Below are 17519 nucleotides of genomic sequence, written 5' to 3'. Positions count from 1 at the left end.
CATCAGGTTTCATTCCCTGTTCGAAACCTGATAACATGCACGAACAAATCAAAGCTGGGTGCTCTGGTTCTTTCATTAGCATCAGCGCAGCATGGAAATGTCCCTGCTCCAACTGGCTGGATGCTGCCTGTGTGTATTTAAAGCCCAAGTCACAAGGGCTGTGGGCACAGCACAGACAGTCATGCTCCTTTTAGCCACTAGACTGACAAGTCTGGAGGACACATTCTGACTTGAGAGAGAGAGACTTTGCTTAGCATTTCAGCCTGCATACCCAGGTCATCTCCTAGGAAATGCACTGAACGCAGATCAGCCATGAGCATGCACAGACAGTATGAAAGAAATACATGAGCAAGACACTTGACCAGAACTGACTGCACGACAAAACTCATTTTGGTCCTTCTGAATAATCTATGACTTTACCCTGGTTGAAAAGCCCCGATGGCCAAATTCATAGTTACCGTATGGCCCCTTTGAGCCAGCTAAGCCAGTGCAAAGGGGTCAGAGTTCAGGTGTAAATTCCCAGCACAAGGACCTCTCTGGCAGGTCTGTCCTGCCTCCATAGAAGCCCTCCCTTCTATCCCACCACAGGCTGCGATGGAGGAAGAAGAGTGAGGCATCAGAGGCAGGGGAAGGAGTAAGCAGGGTGTTCTTGTGCCCTAGCAATTCTGCTGGCCAATTGCAGCAGTGGTGAAAAGTAGAGAAACCTTCTGGGCTGCCCTAGTCTGCACTGGGGGCTGCGCTGGCTCCCAGTCAGCCCCTGAAAAGGGAAGGACAAGCTGCCTGTCCTCTGTCCCTGAGCTGGTGCCAGCACTACTGCATGGAAATATGTGGGTCGCAATGTTTTTAAATGGAACCTCTGACAGAGTGACCTGGGTTTGCTTCTTTAATTTTATGGGTGTGTTGGAGCCATCACTCCCTACTTGGGCAGCTCCACTGGTGGCCACAGGAATGTCGACAGGGCACAGGGATGCGAGGCATCATCATGTCATCTCCTTTGAGCAAGGTTAGATGAAAAGGAAGCACCAAAGGCGATACTCGGTCTTGGTTTGGCCCAATTCTTCTGCCCCTTTGGGGCAGGCCTGAGAGCAGGAGAGCTGGTGTTCAGCTTGGCTTGCCTCTGACAGCTTCTCTCTGCCCCCTCATTAAAGTACAGAGTCCTACTACAATAAAAACATATTTCAAAACACGTGTTAGGAGAAAATCATTCCAAAATTGTGCTTACTATTTTAAGAGTTAAAAATGTTGTTTAATGCTTTCCACGCTCCACCACCCAAACCAATGAGCCTTCAGCTCCTGAAAGCGACAAAGACACCGTAGAAAGGTTAGGAAGCAGAACACACACACACTTCATCCACATGAACATTCCCTCCCCGCACGCATGCAACGCAGCACAGGCACAGAGGGCTAGAGCTGCCTTTGTAGGGCGGCAGCTGTTTCCAATGCATCCCTCAGTCTCCTGCAATCTGAAAGGAAGCATGCAGGAAGAAAAGACATTAGCAACATATACAGATAGACAAATCAATCATCCCAGCTCCCTACTTACTTCCTTGGGGAGGAATGCCTCTCCAAGCCCTCATGGGTTACCCCACTGCCCTGACAATCTGTGTCTTTCATGCTCCCACACCCCCTTCCACAGCAGGTGAAGCAGGGAGATGAGGGAAGTGGCTATGTCGCAGGGAGGGGCCTGGCTGGATCTCTTCTCTTCACAACTAGGCCCAGACCACTCCCATCCCAGCATACTGTACAGAGATCAAGAAAAGAGGGGGAAAGCCCTTAGGTCAGCAAAAGAACCGCAAAAATAACAAAAAAATGTGAACAGCTGGACAACAAAAATTTCAGTCATTAGAAGCATCACAGTAACAGAGCCCCAAGCACCTTACCTCTTCCTGCAGCACCACCCAAAAGCAGCATCATAGACAACTGGTCCAGAGTCAGTCCTGCAGCAGCTTTGGGGAGAATCTGCTGTTATCCACAATCTGAGTGTGAGGGCATGGCCCCTTGTCCTTCACTATGCATGCACCGCCAGGAGAGAACCGCAGGCGTCATTCATTGGAACAAACCAAACATGTGAGCGGGAGACAAAATAGACATGACAAACCAGACACAACATGCATCTGCTCCTGGGGAAATCCAAAGAGCTGTGCTGGGAATTATGGGAGAGAAGCAGCACCCCACAGGCCCTGCAACAGCTGATGGGAGTGCTTGGCATGTGGATGCACTGGTCTGTGTGTCCCCAAAGCAGGATGGCTATGTGAAGGCACTGCACTACTGCAGCTTGCATTGGCGCACTCATACTGGGGCAAGGTGCAGTTCTATAGTGTAGACAAGGTGATGCTCTAGGCTGCACAATATAATTTAAAGCAATTCCCCAAGCAAATTCTGCCTAATCTCTTACAGGTTAAGTCAGGGCAACACACAAGGTGAGCAAGGGATAGCTCTTCTGGGATCACATTTATATCTACAACATACTTGGAGAAAACAGAAATCTGTTGGGAAAAAATATGGGGAAGGATGGAGGGAATTGGCATAGTCAGGGGCTTGTGTCATTTTCATTTATAGTGACTTCCAGCATCCTTTGCCAAGAAATGGCTGATGGTGCAGTTTTGATTGTGTCTAGGAGTGATTATGTTTTGTGAGCAATGCCAGCTGCTCAGCAGATATTTCTCTACTACATCTCTTTTATTATGGATTTACCAACAAGGTAGTGGGGTAGTACTTGTTTGGCTGATTTTGTATTGTATCTGCCCTTTTCCTCCTAATTATCATCTCATTGGAATTCATATATTTCCAGGTCTTCATGTGACAGAAATAGAAGACATTCACAGAGCAAGAAAGACAAACAGACCCTACCAGAAATTGACACACAATATGGACATGGGCAGACAGCCACATCTGCACACTCAAAAACAGAAGTAGATATATGTGTAGACACATACAGTGGAGGACACATATACATCAAACACAGAGAGGAACATAAGAAAACAAAAGAGCTGACAGACAGGGTCAGACCAATGGTCCATCTTGCCCAGTATCCTATCTCCAACAGTGGCCCATACCAAAACTTCAGGGGGAGTGTACAGAACAGGGCAATTATGGAGTGATCCACCCCATCTTTCACTTCCAGCTTCTAGCAGTCAGCGGTTTCGGGTCACCCTGAGGATGATGTTGCATCCCTGACCATCTTGGCTAATAGCCATTGAACGACTTTTCCTCCATGAATTTATCCCGTTCTTTTTTAACCCAGTTATATCTTTTGGCAATCACACTATCCCACAGCAATGAGTTCCACAGGTTAGTTGTGCATTGTGTGAAAAAGTACTTCCTTGTGTTTGTATTAAACCTTCTTCCTATTGAGTTCATTCAGTGTCCCCTAGTTTTTTGTATTGTGTGAAAGGACCAATAACACTTCTCTATTCACTTTTTCCACACCATTCACGATTTTATAGACCTCTATCACACACCCCCTAGTCATCTCTTTTCTAAGGTAAACAGCCCTTATGTTTTTAGTCTTTCCTCATATGAAAGCCATTCCATAGCTATGATCATCTGTGTTGCCCTTCTCTGAACCTTTTCCAATGCCACTATATCCTTTTTGAGAGGGGGCAACCAGAACTGGAAGCTGTATTCAAGGTGTGGGTTCACCATGGATTTCTAGAGGGGCATTATGATATTTTCTGTCTTGTGTTCCATCCCTTTCCTAATAGTTCCCAACATACTATTAGCCTTTTTGGCCACTGCCGTGCATTGAGGTGAAGGTTTCATAGAACTAGCCATGGTGACTCCAAGCTCTATTTCTTGGGTGGTAACAGCTAATTTAGATCCCATCATTGTATATGTATAGTTGGGATAATTTTTTCCAATGTCCATTAGTTTGCACATCAATATTATAAATAAATGGAGATCTCCTAGGACTAGAAGGGACCTTGAAAGGTCATCGAGTCCAGCCCCCTGCCTTCACTAGCAGGACTAAGTACCAATTTTGCCCCAGATCCCTAAGTGGCCCCCTCAAGCATTGAACTCACAACCCTGGGTTTAGCAGGCTAATGCTCAAATCACTGAGCTATCCTTCCCCCTGCTTTGGTGATTTTGTTGCCCAGTCACCCAGTTTTGTGAGATCCCTCTGTAATGCTTCACAGTCTGCTTTGGATTCAACTATCTTGGATAATTTTGTACCATCTGCAAGCTTTGCCATTTCATTGTTCACCTCCTTTTCCAGATCATTAATGAAATATGTTTAACAGCACAGGTCCCAGTGCAAATCCTTGTGGCCTCCCTGACTGTTCCCTTCTCCATTGTGAAAACTGACCATTTATCCCCACCCTTTGTTTTCTTTCAACCAGTTACTGATCCATGAGATGACCTTCCAGCTTACCCCATGGCTAGTTAATTCCCTTAAAAGCCTTGGGTGAGGGACCTTGTCAAAGGCTTTCTGAAAATCTAAGTACACTATATCCACTGGCTCACCTTTATCCACATGCTTGTTGACTTCCTGAAAGAATTCTAAGAGATTGGTGAGGTATGACTTCCTTTTACAAAAGCCCTGTTAACTCCTCCCCAGCAAATTGTGTTGATCTATGTATGAGTCTAAGTCTGTTCTTACTATAGTTTCTACCACAGGAAGACACACACGCACAAAACACAGAAAAAGGCACTAACACAAACACACGGAGGGAAGGAGTCATTCACCCACCCTCAAGTTTTCACCCTCTAAACAGTTACTAGACTTTTATTTTTTCCTTCTGGTTATTTTGCAAAACAAAACACGCTCCTAACAATAACCTCCGGGGCTCTGGGTTTGATCTCCTTCAGAGATCTCACAGTTTGGGGTAAACTAAACTGATGCCCTGATCTGCCTGGGGAAATTTACATTCCCTCCTCTTTTTTTTCTGCTGCCTTCCTTCTTATAAGGAGTCTTGAGCGACACGTCTTGACACCTTCTGAAACTATTTGGCCAACCAGGTGGCGCGTGGCGTTTATCTCTCGCTCGCTCTCCCTCTTACCGCATTGCAGAGCTAGCTGGGAACGAATTACTTTTGCAAGGAGCATTCAAACAACAACAAAACCAGCCTATCTCTTCCATGCAGCGAGCTAAGTTAATTTTTTGCAGCCCACAAACACAAATTATTTTTCAGATGAGGAAATAGGATCTAAACCTGCGGAGATTATATCTTTTCCCTTTCCATTCAGATTCCTGTTTAACTGCGTGCTCTCAGATTATAGGAAGAACATTTTGAACATGGAAAACGGGGGTCTTCTGTTAACGATTCCTTTCTTCCTGGAGTAGTGACCTATGAAATTGACATCAAACGGGATTACATGTATTAAAATGCTTCTAACCTATTGAAGATCAACGAACGCGATATATTAGCAGGGTGTTTTTATTTGTAACTAATGAGGATGTTTTGGCCACTTACACTAAATGTCTCCCTTAAATGTACGAATCGCAATGGGGAGATGGCATCGTGTTAATTACACTAATCAATCCCCATGCTTTTGAATTTTAGGGTTTTGAAGCAAGCCTGTTTCGCGAATTCATTTGAATTCAAACAGTAACATATTTAGACCTTTTGTTTCGTTACAAGCTTTTTTCCCGTTTGCTAGGACAAATGAACCAAGATGTCGCACAAACTGCGAATCTGATTCTGTAGGTTTTACTCACTGAAAATTTCTTGTGAAAGCAATAGGAGATTTAGGTGAGGGCTGCAGTATGGATAAAAATAGTTTAAAGTATTAAAATAATTATATGCAAGATGTCCAGCTTCCAAAACAGAATTTCCATCGGTTAGAAAGAAATCAATTAGGTGATTAACACTATTAATTATTTGTTCTGATGATAAGAGTGACTATTATTATGCAAGACGTTTAGAATGTCCACCTGTTACTAATAATTTAATTAGGTGGTTAGGAATAATGTATTTGTATAATGTGATTGTTGGTGTAACTATTATTATTGGCCATCTGAACTACCGCGTAATTTTATACAAAGCACATGAAAGGTGTGTGATCTTGTTATAGTTAAAAAAAATTAAGGAGGGGGAATTGACTTCTCTCTCTCTCTCTCTCGTTGAAATCGGTGATTTCAACTAAAGGGTAAAAAGAGAAGAAAATATGCTTAGTCCTTCCCCCCCACCCCAAACTCTTCACAGGGTAGTTACAGTTGGGGAAGGGTCGTGATTGGCTCAGAGTGATTTTGTTAAGGAAAGCTCTGGTGCATCTCTCTACATAGTAGCCCTTTAGGGGCTTTTCTGTCTGCTCTGTAGCTACGGGAGGGCTGGAGGTCGTTATCTGCCAAGCAATAACCAGTTCGTAGAACTGGTGGATTCAGGACATTAAATATCCTCAAGGGGGTCTCCCCAGGGTGTATCCCCTGGGTAAAACCTACTGGGGTAGGCTCGGGGTAATTATTTAACTAGTAAAAATGATAGCAAGGGAGACCTGCCTGAGCGCCGGTGTAAAACGAACCCTTTCCTAAAATAGCTTTGTTTCTGGGCTGAGACTAGACTAGGAGTGGAGCAATACAATTACAGGAGCAGTAACACAGGCAGGAGTCTAGCCCTTGGCAAGTGCCATCGACCCTGGCACTGTTCGGTTACTTGCTGCAGCCCAGCCCGGCAGATGGGAATGCAATGGCAAATCAGTAAGAATGTAGGGGCTTCGCTCTTGACTTCAAGGGGAGAACACTCGGGCTCTGTCACCCACACTCCTTTAGTTGATCGGGGTATGGCGTGAGTCCCCTTGTGCGGTCTGGGCTGGTGTTTTACTGGATTGCCCCCGTGGTAGTTGGGGCCATGGCCGCCTCTCCTCCCAGGGCTGTGTCCAAAGCTGCAGAGCCTGGCGAGGTTTCCCAGCCTCGCAGTCCATACTGCGAAGCTTTCTTCTCTCAGGCCCTAGCCGGCAGCCTTCCCTCGGGCAAACCTCCCATTCGCATGGGGCACGTCTATGGAAATCAGTGGGAGTTTGGTGTGAGTGAGAGAAAAGGTCATACATGGTCACTGGTGCAGCTGGGAGGGAGGGAGGGAGGGGGCTGGCCTTCTTCTTTCCTTTATTTTTTCATCCCTTCTCTGGCTTGCTTTCTCTTTCTTGTTTCAAAAGCTAAATAAAGGAGGCATCTTCCCTTCAGCCACTCCTAACACTGCCCTGACACCTGCATACTCCTCCTCTATCTCTCATGATGTTGGTTAGACTCCTCCAACCTGCAGTCCCTATAACAAACCATGCCAGCCATAGTCGTTATGTTTTCTCTTTATTGTTTGATATATTTATGTACCACATTATATGTTAAAGATAAATCTTCTGATATACATTTTTTCATCTTATTTACCACAATTACACCACACGTACATTTGAAACAGCTGCACAGATCTGGTGGATTGCACAGAATGAGTTTTGTCTTGTTTTTGTAGTCTGAACGCTTTCAAATCCAACAACTTTTTGTTAAATTTAGAAGTCATGATTATTTTTTTTTTAAAAAATAAGGAGAACTGAACTCCAGGTCTGTGATTTCAGCTGGAGGCAAAAGGTCTTGATCAAATGGGATTACTGGATCTGAGTTAAAATGGAAGAATTCAGGATATGTATTTATTATATTAATACAATGTAAACATTACATCTCACTGGGATCATTGGTCACCAGCTGTTACCATTTTAACTGTTTGGACATTCATACAATCTAGGTCTTGTCTACACTTCTGTAACCACCCTTCACAGGGTATAAAATAAGGGGACCTCCCTGCCCCCACTCACTACTCATAATCTACTTTTAATTTTACACAAAAACAACCCAAATCCATTGGGTTGACAACTGTGTTTCAAATCTTGCAACCCTGACTTGCATAATATTTGCAAGACTATTACCTTGAAAATTGTTTCTAGATAGGGCATTTTACAACCCTACAATATATATTCTAAAGAAAGTTCAGACCATTGTTTAGAGGGTAGGAGGGTTGTCAGATATTTTCCTTCAAATAATTTCTAAATAAGAAAAAATATATTGAAATTTTAGCTTATTAAAACAACTGCAGGGCAAAGACTTTATTTTATTTTATTTTTTAGGTTCTATGACTTACTTTGTTGGATGCACATAACTAAAATAATGAATCTTTTCTTTAAAAGGATACATAATTATTTGGCTATGTGGATGTTCTGTGTAATTCTCTTTTAATGTAACCAGCTCTGGCCATTCTTTAGTCTTCTATGTTGGAACCATAAGCCTCTATGAGGCCTTCTAAAGAATGGATGAATCCAGACACGCTGCATATACCACCTATAACGAAAATGGCAACATCGAAGAAAACATGGTGCCACATGAGCTTCCTCCACAAGAGCTTGAGGTGGAAGAGACTTGGGAGCAGGAAACAGAGGCCTGCACCTGTGAGGCTCCCTGTAAGACCCATCAGGAGGGCAAAATGAGGGACGTAGATAGCCATTAACAAGGTGAAAACTACTAGGGCACACCTGAGGGTGAGTCCCCAGGACTTGAGCCTCCCATCACCCCCATAACAGTTAGGAAAGACCGCCCTGTTTCCATCTTGGAAAAGGGACTTCTCCAGGACCTCCACAGCTGCAAAGAAGGGCAATGGGTAGGAAAGCAAAGCTTTGGACACCAAGAAAAGGTTGACTACCGCCCTAATGGTGGATGGCAAGTTGTCTGTGATGACTTCTTTAGTCTCATCAGCCCAGGTTAGATAGGCTACCAAGGCAAAGAGTCCCTTGAGAATGCAAGCTGCTATGTGAGTCCAGTTCATCATGCAATGAAACTCCTTGGGGTGCTGCATGTTCCCCTCTAAGGAAGGCAGAAAGATCTGGGAGGTGTAGCTGAAGACGATGATGCCAATGGAGATGGGGAACTTCTTCACATCTATGTAAAACTTGACTTTGTCCCAAGCCCAGTCACGTGCTCTGGAGAGACAGTAGGCAATCACCAAAATGTTGATCACAAAGTGGGCTAAGGTGCAGAGCAAGCTGAACTTCGAGACAGCCTTGAGGTTCTTCAAGAAAGCACAAGGCAGGAGCACAGCTGTGGCAATGATAGACCAAGATTTCTGGGAGACAGGCAAGTTTGGGAAGCTGTTGTACATCAGGTTCCCACTGACCACCACATAGAGAATACAGGTCATGACCAGCTCAATGATCTGAGCCACATTCACAATCCTCCCTCCAAGCTTGGGAAACCTGGGAGCACAGCAAGCGTTAGCAATGTCGACATAGGAGTCTCTCACCCTGACTATCTCCCCATCTTCATTCTCTTCGTAAAGACAGGCAATAAGGATTTTCCCAGTGTAGCAGCAAACTACTGCAGCGAAAATAATTAAAAAGAGTCCTAGATATCCACCGTGAAGGATAGCATAGGGCAGGCCAAGAACAAACATCCCCTAGAAAGAGACAAAATGGATACTGTAGTGTTCATTTTAGCAAGAGACCACACACACACACACAGCAGCAAGATATCTCTCTCTCACACACACACACACACAAACACACACGCAAGATTCTACTCGATGCAATCAGATCACAAACCAACAGCAAGATCCTGCTTCATATAATCAGGTATGAGAGAGAAATTAAAAATGAAATCGGACAAGGATTCCTGCTTCACTTGTCTGTCTAGAACTCTTTTTAAATGTCGGAATATTTCCTGAGCTGCTAAACTGAATTGAAGACAAGCATTTTAATATCAAATAAAACCACATTTGATCAGAATATGTTAAAAATCTGTTTTCGGAATGAAAGGCAGAGAAGTTAGTCATTTCAGAATTGGAAAAGGAATAGTCCTCACGATTTCATAAACATTCACTCTTATTATATTTTATTATTGTTGTTATTATTACTCCGCTATTTTAATTTCCCAACCTCTGAATATCTTCTATTCCCCACTCAAACATATAGGACACTGAACCTGGTTTCGATCAAAACAGAGACCCCATTTTAAGGGGCAACTCTGGGAAAAGGGTTGGAAATATTCATATAGCCAGATTAAAAATCATTGGGCTGCGTTGCCACTTACAACACACACTCTCCATGATGCAGTTGCTTTTGACATACTGAGGATGCCTCTGCATTTGAGAGCGCGAGTTGCTTGTGGGATCTGTCCGCATTACTGAGATTCGGAGGGTGACACCTTTAAAAGTCTCTAGCTGCTCTCCCCAAAGGACTTGTTTTCCATTTGAAATTGCCTATAACCCTGTAAGGAAACACACTTTATATACATAATCATTCTGGAGCTAGAAAGTTGGGTTGGGGGGTTGCTACGACAGGCAACCCCATCACTGTTGTTCTCTTCGTGTGCATGGTGCCCAGAGGGAAAGGGTCCAATGGGTAGAGCATTCATTTAGGAACGTTATCAGTACAGATGAATTAACAGACGGAAGCTTTTTAAGAAGAGATGAGAGACTCGTAAAACCGCTCGGGTTTTATTTGCGACGGGTAATAATTTCGGGGTGAAATAGGTAATATTCCCAGATCCAGGCAGTCAGGGGAGGAGGCTGGGAATAGGGGGACACTAAATCCCCTCAAACCCCAAATGAGAATCAGTCACAAATACGCACCTCACGTTTACAGCAGTGACTCTCCTGGCGAATACCAGGACTTTGGGAGAAAACAGATTCAATGGGAACACACCGTCGTCAGGTGTATTCATTTGCTTGTACTGTGTTCAGGTGAGATACTTTAGCGCTCAGTGGCCATGCCATTCTAGTTGTTCAAGTGATTTCTATTTACAACAGGAGAGAGTTGGCAAAAGCCACACGCTCCTTCTTATTTTTAAACTTTACTGGGCGACTTGTCATGTTATGTGGAGTGGAAAGGGGATGATCGCTTTTTTTTCTTTTAGTAATTTACCCCCGAGCCCAAACTGAATTGACTCCATCAGACCATATAGGCAAGCATAGGGGAGTGGGCTGCATTCCATATTTACACCCTCTGTTGGCCTGATCTCTCTGTCCGCAGACCCATCCCACAAGCGTTTTACGCCATCAAAATATAATTCCCGAGAGGAAGAAAAAGCATACAATTGGGGATGGGAGGGGGCTGACATATTTGTGTAACAAGCACGATCTGAAACCATGTTGTGAGTTTGTGTGAGTGTGTAAACACCAGCATCTCACACCACAGCACACACACACAGACCCCCCAACGCATGTGCATGCCATTTCTGACTGGTATGTTTCAAGGTTCTGCGTTAGCCTGAAGGCAGCAGGGAGATTTCACACACACACACACACACACACACACACACACAGAGGTTATTATTATGACTCTTGTTCCCTATACATGCCTGCCCAGGTAACCTGCAGCACTGGGGGGCGTGCTGCTTGGGGTGTGCAGTGAGATGGCCCCCTCCCCGTTACCTGGATTGCGTTGGTGACATTCCACCCAGCTTCCCAGGCGGTGATCTTGGGCTTGCCTTGGCCGGAGAGCTCCGAGCATATGCCCTCGTCCTTGGAGGCTGACGGGGGCAGGGGACCCGTGCCATCCCTTTGGTAATGGATATCCCCTTCTAGGGGAGGCTCGGCTCCTTCTTCGCTGGCGTCCGACTTTAAGATGTCCATCTGAAGCCCTTGCCTGTGCTCCATGTCCAGGTCATCGCAATGAACAAAGCCCACCGCCTCTTCATCCGTAGCCGCCTGGAAGCCCATCCTCGCAAACATGCCGCTCACTTTGGCCTGGGACTTGTTGGAAACCGAGGTGGCGACGTTGGAAAGCTTGCTCCGGATCAGAGTGGCCATGTTGACTCTCTTGCTTGGGATCCTCTAGCCACCAAGAAGCCGGCGATCCTCGGCACCAGGCGAGAAAGTTCTGCTGCTGCGGGGCTGGCAAAGCCGCTATCTCCACTTCCTACCGCAATTGGACCTTCTCCCCTTCAGTGTCCCCTGAAGCATGACCCCGCTCGGTCTGAGTTCCTTGGCACCTCCCGATCAACACCTCGCCCTCTTCCTTGTGCATATAGACTGGGGAGTGAAGTGGGGTCCCGGGGAGGGGGTCTCTGCAGTGCTGGGAAGCGGGGGGTCGGCGGTCTGGTACCCAGCCTGTGCTCCAGAATATCCCTGTCCCCTCTCTGAGCAGCAGAGACGCGGGTTGGTTGTCTCCAGCCTCAGTGATGCCCGTGCAATGCAGAGGAGCCTAAGGGGAGAAAGGCAGGGGGACGTGGGATGATCACCAGATTGCCAACGCAAGCCTTTTGCTGTGCACACCACGTCTCCATCCCAATGCGCCCATCTATCAGAAGGAAGGGGAGAGGATTGCTGCATTTCTGAGGGAGGTACTACAGTCCTCATCAATGCCCTCCCCCCCGCCCTTTACACAGCAACCCACACCTTCTAGGCTCTGCCATCCACACTGCAGAGGGAGAGAGGGAGGGGCGGTGGACGGAGATAGGGGGTAGTTCCCCCTCCCTGATTTATATGTATATCTATATTTATATCTCTATCTTCCCAAAGGAGCCGCCTAGCCCTGATTTGGGAGCCGATTTTCGCTGGCAAGACAGGGGCCCAAATTCAAACTCCACTGGAGGCTGGGAGCTTCCGCTTCCATCGTTTTGTCTCTCGAACGATTCCTAAGTGTAATTAATGTTGCTAGAAATCCGTGCATCATTTTTTGTTTGCCAAAATACAGCGTAATGCACTAAAGCCGTATGTGGGAAGCACAGACACCCAGATTTAAACGGCTATATACCTTCTTTCTATATTGTATAGCTAGATACAGATTCCTTGTTATTATACGTATATCATGCCTCTCTGTGTACCCACACAGATGCCTTCTGATTGTCCATATAGTTTATATCTATAGTTTAAATATAGATTTCTCATTATACGTATATTCTCTATCTACATCCAGATACAGATTCCTCCCTATTGTTCATCTATTTTATATCTGGATACAGGTTCTCATTATAGGTATATTCTATATTTATATAGATGCAAATTCCTCCCTCTTGCCCATATATTTTAAATCCTGATTCAAATACAGATTCTACTTTTGTATATATAAATTCGATAGCTGTATGTAGATACAGATTTCTCCTTATCTTCCACGTTCTATAACTACAGAAGTCACATTTAGATATCACCTTATTACATATAGATATATAATAAACTTTAATTTTGTTTTCAAATGCTTATATATATTTTTAATGCAACAGCTTTAAAATTATTCATTATTTTTATTTAACATATTTCCCTGGGCTAGAGATTACCCGGTATGATGAAGAACTGAATACTCAGTTCCATTTGGGGAAAACCTATAAGGAAATCTATACCATTGTAAGGGAATGCGTAATTTTAGAGCAGTATTGTTTAGGGGATGCCATCTTCCTTTCCTCCTGAATACCTGGATAGGGTTTTTATTTTTATTTTATTTTATTTTATTAAGATGTTACATGCAAGCTGTAAAAATCTCCTTATTGTTTGCTGCTTTCACAAGACACATATATTTGATTTTTCTTTAACGATTCTTTTTAGTTGCCAAACTAATTTTTTATTAAAGATAAGCAGAATTGTCGACACTACCGATTATTTTCCTAGTTAAGTATTAAAAGATAGGTGACTAATCCAAATCTGATTGAACTGAGAAAAGGAATTGGATGTGGAATTAAGATGAAAACGACTAGCGGCTGAAGAAATACATCCACCATTTCTCGTGAGATGCCTTTAATAATAGGAACCAGTTAGAACAGGGATTTAATAGGCTACAGTGTATCTGAATTGAACCAATAAGAACTGACACTAGTTAGAGCTTCACCAAAATAAGAAAAACTAGTTATTTTATTATTGTTGTTCTGTGCATTGACAACTGTATCCTAATTCCTTTCTGTAATGTTCCTTCCTGAGATCCTCTGTGTGGACCTGGGTGCGAAAGGTCAAAGAGAACCCAACCAATGATGCTTATTTATAGCAAACGGTTCTCTGCAAAAGAAGGAAGGCCGGGAGGTGCATTAGCAAACCAGGGCTCATCTCTGCCTTTGCTTTGGAGAAGGAATTATTACATATCATTGCACAAATAGGTCGAGAAAGAGGAGCGCTGCCCATTTTTTATCCATATTTAGAAACATCCAGCATGCATTTGGAGCTACGGAATTATCAAATCGCAACTAGAATTTAACTTCCATTTTTAAAAATCCCCGTAACTGAGAAAAAAATTTATCACAAATTTAGGTGTGTTTTTTTAATCCATGAATGGCTAGTCTCTTCCCCCACCCCACTCCCCCATCCCCCGACGCTACCACTAAACGGGAAATGATTTTTCTTTTAATTCAACGAGATTTTAATATGTTCCAACATACGATGGAATTTGTTGTCGAAAATGAGGCGGGAAAGGCATGTCTGGGGTTGTGCGATTCATCCAAACCATATTTCTTAAACCCAATCCTGAGTTCTCTGATTCCCAACGCGTCATAGATCAAAGGGTACCAATTCGCTTCAGAGGACTTTAACTTGTGAAACTGACTTGAGCTGTAGTAAAGCCCTGAGAATTTTCCACATAACCCACAGAACGAAACACCTGATAATCCAACAAATATATTGTCTTTTGAGGGACTGTCAGCTCCGCTGCAATTTTTCCACCAGTCGAGTAGCAAAGGAGCGGAAGAAACGATTAATTATACAGTAATTTGATGGTTTTTCTAATGCCACTTAAAATATCATTTTCCTTTCCTCCAGTTTATAATTGTTCATTAGCATAAACCAAAGGAAGAATTCTATTTGTTTTGTTTTTTTAAATCAAATGTATCGATCTATCTCGAAGTGTTATTAATTAATTATAAATTTACAAACTTTAGGGAACCCTAAACTACCGATCCTATTTATTCTCTATTGAAAACAAACATCTGTGAAGAATGTAGATATTTGAAACTAACCTCTGTCTTCCCTCTTCGTTTCTCTGGTCCTTTTGGCTAGAAATGGCGAGCAGACTCCTGGTGCTAACAAGATATTTCTGTGAACGCCCCATTAGTGGACTTTAGCTATTTCATCAAACGGGGAAAGCCCCATTTTTCCCATTAAGAGCTTTTAGTTGTATGATGTCAGTGGCACCTCCCTCATCAGAAAGCCACCAGCCAAATAAACCCTTGTCCATCTCCCATCCCATCCACACCAAACCTAGGGCAATCCTGACAGACAGGCAGGCAAATAAACAAACTCAACCCCGGAGACAGCTAAATGTAGACCCAAACAAACAGGGGCGCAGTGTAAATGGGGTTTTCCTCTCGCCGATTAATTTCTCCATCTCTTTGTTTGAACCCAGAGTCTCTTGGTTTAAAGAGACCACACTGGCAATCAAAGCAGGATTGGGGGGGGGGGGTTGTGGGACCAAAGCAACCACGCGTGTTTGGAGCTACTGGGGACATTTTCGGAAGGTAAGAGAAGGGCGCTGAGTAGCAGGGAGACTGGGGCTAAGGCTCAGGGCTGGTGTACGGAGTCCAGCAAGCAAGGCTAGATGCCAAAACACCAGAGCAGGCAGCAGACACTGCTCGCTGGTCCCTAGCACAGCACACGCCTTGCCTCCGTCTTACTCAGAGTCCGTTACTTCTTCCCCCTCTTGCGGGGTATTAAGGACGCAGGGTGAATTCCTGACTCCTGTGATGTCAGTGGCAAACCTCCCATCGACTTCACTGGGGACAACCTATATCCCACTGTCTTCCTATTACACAGCATCATCATGCACCTTAATGTACAGATCAACAGATGCATCTCTCTACATATACTAGGGAGCCGGGCGTTTGGGTAATACGAGTTCGCTTGGTCACCCAGGCAAGTCTCTCTTTCCCTGGTACGGAACAATACAAGCACATTTCTCTCCTTCACAGCCGGGGTTTGTTCCACTAACAGTCCCGGTCCCGGTCCCGTTCCCTGCAGCATCGACTCCAAAGAAGGGTTTGCCCAGATAACTAAGTCGCGCCTCTGTGCAGCTCTGCATTGTTACCAGGGAACAGAAACCAGGGTAACAGCAGCATCCGAACTAAGCTCCTGTTCCATCCACACCGGATTGCTGCAGAGTCCTAAGTGCTAGAACTCCTCCTAAAACGCCCATTTGTATAAACCGCTCCCTGATACAATGCGGAGCGAAGCTAAGAAATGATACACAGATTCCTCGAGTACAACACGTCACCCCTATAAATTACATCTTTAAATGTAGTCTGGATTTCCTATACTGCGTTTCTTTTTTTTTTTTAATACAACTAAATTTAAAGTCAATCACTAGCTAATTGCATTTTTTTTACACACGTACCCATCCCTGTTAAACGGAACTCCGCTTCACTATGTTGAAATTCTACAGCAAAGGAAAACAAAAATCTTAAAAGGCAGTTTGCCTCTGAATAAAATTGAAAAAACAAGCAACAAACTAACAGCCAAGCAATACGTCCCCTAGAGGAAAAAAACTCTATTTACATCAATCCACAATGAAAATGACTCTTCCCCCTCTGCCCACCCCCATCCCCATACCTGAGAATTCTTTCACAAGCAAGAAACTTCCTCCTGGCTAGTTTGTGTGTTTCCCAGCAGCTTCCTTTAATGGATTTCTGTAAAAGCTACCCTAAACTTTTGCCATGGTCTAAAGAATGGATTCAAGATATAACTGAAAAGAAAAGAAAAGAAAAGAAAAGAAAAGAAAAGAAAAGAAAAGAAAGAAAGAAAGAAAGAAAGAAAGAAAGAAAGAAAGAAAGAAAGAAAGAAAGAAAGAAAGAAAAACTGCAGAGAAGAGTTTTGGCGTTTACCTATGCTTTTCTCTTCATCTTCGCCGGCAGTGCATTATTCCATTAGAAAGTGGGGAATGGATGAGGACCAGGGACAGCACAGAGAGAGAGAGAGAGAGAGAGAAGAACTACGTCTACGTCATTCTTGCTTTCCCCTCTAACTAATAATTATCCCCAAGCAGGATGTTACATCTAAACATTGCCCAAAGGTTAGCAGGTCTCCGGGGTGCATTTGATCTGCAAATAATTTCCGAACGGAGCGAAAGCAGAGCAAATAACAATTCCTAAGCCCCGGCTTCACAAAGACGGAAGGGTTTCCATTGATTTTTATACTTTGCTTGTCTATATAAAAACAAAGACCTGGGTGCTTTCTGGAGCCTCAGTCACACCAGGCGCTGTCTGGAATGGTCTTCCTTCCCACCCCTTGTATTTAAACAAAGCGCATCTCCTTTCCAGACTCAGGACAGGGCGAGTATCTGTTCCTAAAGGGAAGGCTAACCGATGCTGACCAGCTTGTCTGCTTTGACGGTAAGTTCTCGCTGAGCCTTGCCAATGTGCCAGGAAATCTAATGGGACTGGAACTGCCTTGCAAAGCCTTCCATGGGTTAAATACACTCGCCTTATCTACACAGCCCAGGCACGGTGCGATTTGCACTCGCGGCTCCTGATTTAATAACCTGGGGGGAAAGGCTTTTCATGACTAAAATTCCTGGGGCGGGGGGAGGGGGCAGAGGAGCCCATACAAAGCAGGATTCCTCCTGCAGTTACTCTACGCACCGACTCTCCTAATGTGAACTGCAGATGGGCAAGGCGAATGGGCTCTCAGTCTGGAAGC

At 44.3% G+C, this 17519-nt stretch overlaps 1 protein-coding gene across 1 annotated transcript; it reads right to left on the bottom strand.

Annotated features, from left to right (window-relative positions):
• Positions 1 to 7226: 7226 nt before the first annotated feature.
• Positions 7227 to 12196, bottom strand: SLC32A1 (solute carrier family 32 member 1). Its single transcript, XM_054045705.1, has 2 exons — positions 11346 to 12196; positions 7227 to 9371 (listed from the first exon to the last, which is right to left on the bottom strand). The coding sequence occupies exons 1-2, from the start codon at positions 11721 to 11723 to the stop codon at positions 8184 to 8186; spliced, it is 1566 nt and encodes a 521-aa protein (XP_053901680.1). The 5' UTR covers positions 11724 to 12196; the 3' UTR covers positions 7227 to 8183.
• Between the last annotated feature and the right edge of the window lie 5323 nt (positions 12197 to 17519).

This window comes from Malaclemys terrapin, chromosome 12 (genome assembly GCF_027887155.1).
Source record: "Malaclemys terrapin pileata isolate rMalTer1 chromosome 12, rMalTer1.hap1, whole genome shotgun sequence".
NCBI lineage: Eukaryota > Metazoa > Chordata > Testudines > Emydidae > Malaclemys > Malaclemys terrapin.
This window is presented reverse-complemented; position numbering and strand designations above follow the sequence as displayed.